The 10,251-nt window shown below is 40.8% G+C and overlaps 1 protein-coding gene across 1 annotated transcript; it reads left to right on the forward strand.

Moving 5' to 3' along the window:
- Window positions 1–6: 6 nt before the first annotated feature.
- On the forward strand, window positions 7–9,986 carry FBP1 (fructose-1,6-bisphosphatase 1; the record flags this gene model as incomplete). Its single annotated transcript, XM_009699288.1, has 7 exons — window positions 7–110; window positions 2,670–2,832; window positions 4,533–4,625; window positions 5,655–5,798; window positions 7,034–7,171; window positions 8,443–8,562; window positions 9,570–9,986. Coding segments are annotated over 7 exons (954 nt in total), but the record flags the coding sequence as incomplete, so codon positions are not given.
- Window positions 9,987–10,251: the final 265 nt, after the last annotated feature.

Here is a 10,251-nt window from a genome sequence, read left to right on the forward strand (position 1 = left end):
GAAGGCAGGCGGGCGAAAGGCACCGGGGAGTTCACGCAGCTCCTCAACTCCCTCTGCACGGCCATCAAAGCCATCTCCACCGCCGTCCGTAAAGCGGGCATCGCCAACCTGTGAGTCCCGGGATGCCGGTGGGGGTTTGCCGGTAGGCGGGGGGGTGTGTGTGGAGCGCCGGTAGCATCCTGCACGGGGGATCCGGCCGCCCCCGGGGTGGTGGGGATGGGGATAGTGGGTGTCACCCGAAAGGCATGTGAGTGGGGTTGCATCCACCCACCCCCTTGCACAGAGCTGTAAGGAACTCCTTTAGCGTCTTGAACTCTTGATTTTCTCAAGTGAAGCGGATCCTGTGACTTTTTAATAATATAAGGCGTGCAGTCTTTGACAGATGTCTGGAGCTGATAGACCCACGTGCAAACTTTCAGCAGGTTCAGGTGGTTTGAACCAGAAGACCCAACGAACAGACTGAAAGACAAAGCCTGTCAACAGATGGCTGAATTATTGCTCATTGTACTCAGTAACTGAATATCAAAACACCATTTCGTGCTATGAGGTGTTTAACCAAATTCAGTGGGGAGTGGGTTTCATGTTGCATCATAGCAACCTGAGTTTCTCTGCGAAGCTTTAGATGTCTAAGGCTTTTAGAAAGAGCACTGGTTAGGAACCACAGTGTCTGTAGTCAGCCGGTCAGAGGGGAGCTGCTCTGGAGATGCACCAGAAGGAAGTTAGAGCTCTTGAAATGTTAAGTAACTGAAACTGGTTGCAAGTAACTTATCCCCCTAAGCATTTTACACATTGTTGATAAACCAAATTGTATGCTGATTGGCACTTTAGACATGGGGTGGTCCGTTACTTAATGGAAAATGTAGTAGAAAGAAAATTAATTTCCCTCTACAAACCATGTAGTGGAAGTGCACAGCAACGTTTATTACAAAATGTATCAGAGAGCTGAAAAATTTGATTAGGTTAATGAAGTTAATAAAATAGAAGCAGCTGCAAGAGAGAATAAAAATCCTCCACTTTATGTATGTATGAACTATTTTTCTCTGTTTTGACTTCAGACTTTTTATAACTGTGATAGTTTATCACTGTGTGCTAGCCCTTTCATGTGCCTTTCATGTGTCTATCAGTAAAGACCAGGCTTTCCCATCTGTGACCTGATTTGTAACGGTGTAAGATCCCATTCCTCATGTGTCCTACACGTGTGTTTGTTGACAGCTGCCCACAGGTTCGATTCCTCTGCCGATAGCCTTGCCTTATGATCCCCTACGACGGATTTGACTCTCCACCAGTGCTGGGGTAGCCAGCTTCGGACTTGCAAGCCTCCTTGAGCCGTACATCTCCCACTGTGAGACTGCATTTTATAACCGGTGGTGAGATTTTGCTTGGCTATCAGGGAACGTGAACAAGTAGGGATCGCTGGGGCCCATTTCTTTGGATTGTCCGTGGGCTCAGCTGTATGCTCAGTGCTGCCCAGCCGCAGATGTGCAGAACAGCTGGGGAGGCCACAGTCCCTGCCCAGCAGCCACAGTCCCTTCGCAGCGCAAGGCACCCTGCTGTCCCCTCCGGGAGTCCCCAACAGAGGAGGTGTGGTACTGCTGGCCTTACTGAGTTTCTGCTCTGAGGATGAGGACTTGTGCCTCTGCTGGCAAGCGTGGTGTTCAAAGTACATTGTTTTCTAAAAGCACTTTCACACTTGCAGAAAAATGTTCCAGCCGCTGTAGCAGAGAGAAAGACAAAGAATTATGCCAGGTCTTTTTCTTTGTCTCACGCATTAAACTGAAGAAATGCAGTACATTCCTACAGTAGTGTGTTCAGCATTATTACAAAAAGCCTTAAATACCAGTATTCAGCCTAATCAATGAATCGTAGCTGAAGTATGTAAGCGTCATCTGAATGTGTGCAGAGCTGGCTATTGTTTTTCTCTTTGAAGAGCTGAACTTCCCCTCTCTCTGTTTTGCATGCTTTCGTAATCACCTATCACAAGGTCTCCTGGTACTTCCTGATGCCAGATGGTTTGGTTTTGATTAGCTCGCCGAGTTTTATTTGTACTTCATATATGTATTTCAGTTTTATTCCCAAAGAAATGTTTTGTACTTAAAATCAAAACTGAAAACAATGAACCATAAAAATGTTGATTTATCCATAAGCAACGTATTTCTACTGCAATTTGGACATCATATCACTAACCAGGAGCAAATTACATACCGAAGTTATCGCTTAACCAGTGTTGTCAGATTCATTGTTACTTTTTAAGTTTTCTAATGAAGTCTTAGCTTTTAGGGTATGCAGCTATAATATCAGGATTCAGGGGCAGCATTTAGGTCTTAAAGTTAACAGCTCATTAAATAACACGATTATTGTAATTCAGCCTTCCCAGCCTGCTCTGGCTATGTTTGCCTATAGTTTACAGACTATTGAAGGGTGATTCCTTGTTTTGTGCGTGTTCCTCATGTTCAGTGTCTTCTAGATTTGCCACCACAGCTAATGTTAGCAGGCCTCAGCAAGAATCCACTGGACAGTAAATAAAAAACAAGCTTAGAGAACTGAGATATCATCCAAAAGTGCTGTTTGTTTTACAAGACATTTTACAAGCATAAGGTTGCTGGAAACAGGGTGCTTTGGAAGACGTAGTGCCCCATTCTCATGAAATGCTCTCTCTTGCCATTGTCTAGCTATGGAATTGCTGGGTCTACCAATGTGACAGGTGACCAGGTAAAGAAGTTGGACATCCTCTCCAATGACCTGGTGATTAACATGCTCAAGTCATCCTTCAGTACCTGTGTTATCGTGTCTGAAGAAAACAAAGATGCTGTGATAGTGGAAACTGAAAAACGGGTTAGTAGCTCTAAAAGTTCTCCCTGCTTGATTTCAAATCAGCCTTTACAGGTGTATTGCTTCAGATTTGAGAAACTGAAACCGAGCTAAAAATTTCAGAAAACACGTACTTTTTTATACTGGCAAATGAAGGGGGATGGTGGTGCAGAGAGTGTCAGTCAACATTTGTCCTTTCTGTTATTTCTACTCTTGAGACTGACGTTTATTGTTGTTTTTTTTTTTTCTCTGTTGTTCCTCTGCACCTTCTTTACTTCCCACCTTTTCCTAATTGTGGAGAAAACTTATTTCCTGTTTATCCCATCTGATCTCTGGAACTATGCTCTGAGTCAGTCAAGTCCTTTTATGAAGTAGCTTTGTCAGTAGGACACTGAAAGGCTGTTCTATGCAGGTCAAATCTTGAGTTCTTTAATTCGTGCAAATTCTCCTTGAAGCTTATGAAAGACTTAGCAACAATGAAACAAAAATAATTTTTACTTATTATTTATTATTATTTATATTCACAAGTCTGCTTGCACTTGTTGAGTGATAGTTCCTTTTTCCTAGCTAATATTCTGGTGTGATCATGTAGAAATCTGTGTAAAAATTTAGCAAAAGCAAACAACTGAAACATAATTTAGAAAGTATAATAATGTTCGCTTTGTCGAAGCAGTTCTGTCTCTCTCCCTGTTGAGAAATCCAAAATTGATTTTGTAGGCATTGGATGAACAAATATTGTTTTAGATATGAACAAACATGGGTTTAGATCCTCAAAGATCACTGAGGGAGGCTCAGTGTTAATGCTTTTCTAAACTAAATGTGAGCTAATATGGTGTATTTATCAGAATTCCTACCTGCAGAGTAGAGCATTGGTGGACTTAAGTAAGTTTCTGGCATGCAGGGTGAAATCAAACAAAAAGCAAATAAACACTTACTGTTGTTACACAGGATTATTAAAATGACTGTGGATAAAATAAGGGGGAAACAAGCTATTCAAAAGGTACAGTTGATTCAGCTGTTTTCCCTATACTGGCAGCTTCCTGTTCCTACAGGAATCCTTAATACAGCAATAGGCAGGAACCATTCTTTTTTGGGTGGAAAACCCCCCCAAAACCAGGATAAGACAACAAAGCAGCTAAGGTAATTTCTGATCATCTGTCCACTCAGAGCACAGATAAAGTGAAATGTATAGTTTAGGAATGTCAGGTGTTAAAGGCCTGTTTAATGTCCCTGAGGGCCATTTTAGGTCCACATGAAAAAGGCTGATCTTCTTCCTTTGCTTTTTTCCTTATAATTTAGAAGGCCATTTTGTTAGAGGCAAGAAAGTGTAGCCTAAATGGTAGATATTACAGGTTGTCTATCAAAATGGATCAGCATTAATTAAATAGATGAAGCTAAACTAATAATTAAAAAGTGGTTTCCTTTTTTTTTTTTAACATTAAAAATTGTGTAGAAAAACCTCACCTTTCCTGTGTCATCATCTATTACTTTATAGATTTCCCATCTTCTGCTGTGGCACAAATCACACAGTTGCAATCAAGAATGAACTCTGGACCAAATAATTTCTAACATTTGAATTCAGCTCCTTCATGATCTATAAAAGCCTTTTGGTTTGTGCTGCTTTGAAAATCTCTGAGAAAATTTACGTACTGAAGTATTTTTATTTGGGGGAAGTGGGTAAGTAACGTCACTAGTCTCATTGTTCCCTCTTTTGTATTTTCTAGGGTAAATACATAGTCTGCATAGACCCTCTAGATGGCTCATCGAACATTGACTGTCTTGTTTCCATTGGGACCATCTTTGCCATCTATAGAAAGGTAAAATGCTTTCATATAGGATAGGAAAAGCGATTATTGTGCACCTTTTGACGAAATATAATTGCATGTGAAGACTTAATAAAATCTAACTAAACTTGTTTATGAAAGAGACTTTTCGATCCAGCTTTAAGTTAAATCTGCTATTTCACAGGCACTTGTATACAACATTTGTGAGGGATTTGCATTAGTCTCTTAGAAGATGAGGTACTTAGATGTACATGGAAGCTTGGCTGATATTTAATTAACCAGCTAAAGGAATTACCCCTTACAAACAAATCACGTCTTAGATTTCATGAATATTTGTGCTGAGACAAAATACCATGTGGCTGTCATCTACATGAGGAATGTGCTTTCAGGTTTTCTTGTTCTCTGTACTAATAGTCCTGTTAGCCTGAGGACAGGCTTCAAACACAAACCGGAGCTGAAACATGGCATGTGCATTCGAAGTGTCTAATTCGCTCTGAAAGGCAGAAACCTTGTCTGAAGGAGCTTGAAATACCAGATTTACATGTCACAAGATGGGGGAAAAAGTAAGTTAGATAAAACACACCCAACTGTTCATTTTAATCGTCTGTTGTATGTTGTCATACATCCCAAAGTAACTATTTTCGACTTCTTTTTTGTATGAAGCAAAAGAACACAAAAAAATCCCAAGTACTTTTGATTAGCTGTGAACTCCATGAGTCATGTTTCGTCGCTTGCTTTTCAACTGTGCCTCGGAGTTTTCCTCCAAGCTGTGTTCATCATCACCTACAAGGGGGTACACAGCTCTTTATTATCTCCTTAATCCTTTCCTGCTTCCTGCATTCCAGCCAGGCTTATACAAGAGCATTCCTAGATCAATGTGTTTGTCTCCTCCATATAATTTGTATTAGTGCATCCAGTAGGAATCTCAGTTGTGGATCATGGAAGCATTTGTGCCACCTCATTCATGGATACGGTGTAGAAGACCGTCCCTATCCCAGAGCATCCTGTTATGTACCAACTATAGAAATGAAATACAGTTGACTATGCTCCTTCTTATTCTAGGTGTCCCCTGATGAACCTTCTGGGAAAGATGCTTTACAACCCGGGCGTAATCTTGTGGCAGCTGGTTATGCTCTCTATGGGAGTGCCACAATGCTGGTACTGGCCACTTCTGCTGGAGGTGTCAACTGTTTCATGCTGGATCCGGTGAGAATGTCTTCTGTTTCTTTGTTTATTAGCGATTACAAGCTACTGTCTCTAAGAACTGTTTGTCCCCCGAAAAATCAAAGGAGCAATTTTCAAGCTGATGTGGAGAAATGAAATACACTTGATAAACCATCAGTCATAACGTCAAGAGATTTTTGCATTCTACCTGCCCGCTGCAGCGGTGCTCTGTGTGATTCAACAACAGGAAGACAGCCAAGTCAGTGAAGCAAATATACAGCATGTGCCAAATCACGTGATATTTAAAATGAGCTCTTTTCTGCAATGCAGAATGCCCTTTAAGACTTATTGATCTTTTCCTTAATGCTAGGACCTTAGTAAACCAGAGAAGCAGAAATATTTAACCACCTTCTGTGTTTTCAGATCCCACCATGATGTGTAAAAGAGTAAGTGACGTGTGTGGGTGCGTTTGATGTTCTAGCATGCATTGACCATATGAGTTTTAAAATAAAAGTCATATTGATCATAGCAGAAAGTAGTTTGCTTTAGTGACCTATTTTTTTGTAATCAGTTAGTCAGGCTGTGCCACCTGCCAGTATTAAATTTTTAGAACCTGCAGTGGTCAAGCAGCAGTAAATAAAACTTGGTGCTCCCTGTTAAGTAACAGCTTAAGCAGCTGCATGTATTTTTGTCTATGTTCAGATAGCAGATTTAACTCTGAGCATGCGTGCATGTTATCTTGTTTATTTTTGGCATTAACTTGGAAATTTACTTTAGTGAAAACTAAACAGACCAGCCCTTGGTTACAGAGATTGGCTTTCTTGACTCCAGGCTTCCGGTTAGCCCAAGCTAAGACAAACTGGAGTTTATTGTTATATACAGCTATTTGAAGATGTTTATGCATTGCTTCAATTGGCACTCTCAGTTTCCAGACTCCTCAGAGCTGTACTTTTATTGTAAGTCTAGCAAAAGAGTGGAGAGCTAAATAAATTTACAGGGAGCAGTATTTTTTGGCATGGAAAAGTGATGGAGAGCTAGGAATGGTAGTATGAAGAAGCTTGCATGACCCCAGGATTCATGCTTTGTCTGTGCTTTATGGATAAACAAACCACTTCACATCTAGACTACAAATACCACTTTTTCATAGGTACTGAATTATTAAAGAAGTGGCAGTGGTAGTAGATTTTTCCTAAATTGTGTGTATGATTGGATTTTGCCTTGGTTTGTAAATAAATGAGCAATTAACGCTAAGAATTGTTTTTCTTTCTTATTGTTAGGCAATTGGAGAATTCATTTTGGTGGATAGGGATGTGAAAATCAAAAAGAAGGGAAGTATCTACAGTCTCAATGAAGGCTATGCTAAATACTTTGATCCTGCAATCACAGAGTATCTCAAAAAGAAGAAATTCCCTGAGGTAAAAGATCCTATTTCAGAGAAAATTTCTGATGACAAGCAACACTCATAATTTCCAACTTTATGATCAATCACTGCCTCATGCACTGTTCAGAGCTTGTCTTCCTTTCCTGTCTGTTTAAAATTTATCTTCATGTAGGATTGATAATTAGAGCAGCTGTTGATGTGAGCAGGTATTTCACCATCTGTCAGTACTACACTGCACCTCTTTTCTTTTTTTTTCTTCCGTTCCTTTCTTTTTTCTTTTTTCTTTTTTCTTTTTTTTTTTTTTTAACCTTCCTTCCTGGCAGGGGGCCTGAGTAACAGTGCTCGAGGTAAAACCGGGCATTTGGTAGACAAGTAGAGAGGAAGTCTCACCTGGTAGTGAACAAATTTGACTGACAGGTGTGTCAGATATTGCTGCTTCCTCACTGCAGCATCTGAGTAGACAGAGAGCCGAGCGGGGATGGCAGGGGGTCATTGCTCAGCAGTAACACAAGCTGGGTCCTGAGGGGGCCTCTCACTTGAAAAGCTGGTGTAGTTTCAGGGTCCACTTTGTGGTCGTGCAGCTTCCTGGCGTCAGCAGGCCTGAAGCTCTAAGGAGTGCCCGTAAAAATCATGTCTGTTGTCATGCCTTACGCCTCCTCATCACTGGAGTTATTACGTCGACAATGAAGTGTAAATATTTACTCTTGTTAAGCGTTTGTGTCACTTCTTGACTTCCAGATCTTGCTTGCATCAAAGACTGGTGTTTTCCTCTGGCATCTTACCAGGCTTAAGGTGTTTATTTAAATACTAAAATGTACTCTCTGGAGTATAAGAAGGAAATAGTATCAGTAGTCAACTATTAACTTCTTCTTAGCAAAAAGGTTGTAGAAGCTAGCAAAAATGGGTAGAAAAGTAGGAAAGATCACTTCTTTTGCTCCTTGATATTTTTTTCTGCTACGAAAGGAAAAAACCCAACATCAATTCCTAGCACTTGATCTTTTTGCTACTAGAAATGTAGTATTTTCCAAGGGTTAGAGCACTGATGGAGGGCTGGGATGCATTTTCTGTTGTTGGCACTACCACTCATTGATCCTGAAATCTTCTGTCAATCCTTTTCCTGGGATTTTCCCAATTAGAAAATGAGGAGGAAACTGAAATTTTCTCCAAAACTGCTTTGAATATTGTCAAGGAAGCACAAGATGGAGGAGTTAGATGTTAGGACCACTAAGAGAGGGAAAAAAAAAAAAAAAAAAAGATTAACCTGATATGCTCAAAAGTTACATTTATTTAAATGTCTTTCTGTAGGATGGCAGTTCACCATATGGTGGGAGGTACATAGGATCTATGGTGGCTGATGTGCATCGCACACTGGTATATGGAGGAATCTTTCTGTATCCTGCTAACTCCAAAAGTCCCAAAGGAAAGGTAAGCCTGAGTAAGCCCAGTTACAGAAGATGTTACATTATCTAGATATTTCTCTATCACAGATCAGTATTTTGATTGCAGAACATATGTTTTATAACTTGGTAGCTTGCACCTCTGGTGTGTGGGTATGGCCACCTCTCGCACACTGTCATGACTGACAGCAACCTGTTGTCAGACACCTATTTTAGGGCTGCTGCTAACCTATTTCAGCTGCACTGACTTCTCTTTATCCCCAAACATATTCAGACTATGGAACATACCAGGGGACGTGCTGTTCAAACAGGCTTCTCTGTACCATCTCAGCCCAAACCGTGCTGGCCCCAATGAAGCGAAACATTACAAAGCAAACAACCCACGATACCCTGAGATTCCTATTACAGGCTAGTATGTAAGAAACGTAGATGTAGTGCACCCCTTACGGGAAGCTCTACCAAGGAGAAAACCATCTGCATCTTGTACGTGGTAACCATGCCTCATCTGGAGGAACTACGCCTGGCTGGCTCTGCCAGGACAGCAGGCGGTCAGGGAAGATCACACACTTACAGGCTAGCAAGGGGACTGTTTATTCAGCAAAGACCTTTCATCTGTTTTGTAATTGTCCGTAAATTATTGCTTCAGGTTGCAGATAAGATGCAGTTATTCATTAGAGAAACCTAATGGTTTCTGAGAAACACTCAGGGCCAGTGTTTTTCTTTCTTTTCGCACAGACCTATGTGGTCTGCTGCCTTGTTGAAGGTTGTGTCTTACATACGAGCTTTATCTCTGTGTAAAGAGCACAATGCAAACATAAGCTATGGAGAAAGCGCTGAAATTGGGCAAATCCAGCATTCACTGTCTTTTGTTTAAAAGAAAAATCCACACAACTTCATTCCTGAGTCAAAGTTTGTATGAAATATTGAGTGCTTGGAGTGTTGATTGGTTTTCAATCAAACACCAAATATATTCACATTTCATGATTCTCAGCGTTGCCTGGGCTGACCATTGCCATTTTGATTTTTGTCTTCTAGCTGAGATTGCTCTATGAATGCAATCCTATGGCTTTTGTTATTGAGAAGGCTGGAGGAATAGCAACAACTGGGCACCAAGCAATACTAGATATAGTGCCTGAGGATATCCACCAAAGAGTGCCTATTGTCTTGGGATCTCCTGACGATGTGAAGGAGTACCTTGAGATAGTCAAGAAGCATTCAGCTAAGTAAAGAAAGCTTGCTGGAATCACTGTGCAGATGGGAAGAAATGCCTTACAGCTGAACGAAAGAACACACTGCAGTACTGCAAGATTGAACTGTCTGACCTCTGTAGCAAGAGAGCAAATGAGCCGTATTTTCCTAAGATTTTTTTTAAGTGAAATCTTGTGCAATTGCATTGTGCAATGAAAGGCATTAAAAGATTGTGTTAAAGGAAGCATTAAAAGTAAAAGCAAGTGGAAAATAAGTTTGCTTTTTCATTTATCATTTGTGATTACAGAAAAGCCACAGTGCTACAAGGAAATACTGTGTTGCATTCAATACCTAGAGGAAGACTCAAATGTCTCAGACAAGCTACAGACTATCACCAGAATATCTGACTCCATCCTCTTCTAAAAATCTTGGGGCCAGGGGGGGAGCTCAGCAGCCTCTTGCGGTGAGTGACCTTTCCTGGACCAGTCGCTAGTTCTTTGGCAATAAATATAAATGCCGATGTGGATAC

The sequence above is a fragment of the Cariama cristata genome, unplaced genomic scaffold, assembly GCF_000690535.1.
Source record: "Cariama cristata isolate BGI_N322 unplaced genomic scaffold, ASM69053v1 scaffold34264, whole genome shotgun sequence".
In the NCBI taxonomy this organism is placed as follows: domain Eukaryota; kingdom Metazoa; phylum Chordata; class Aves; order Cariamiformes; family Cariamidae; genus Cariama; species Cariama cristata.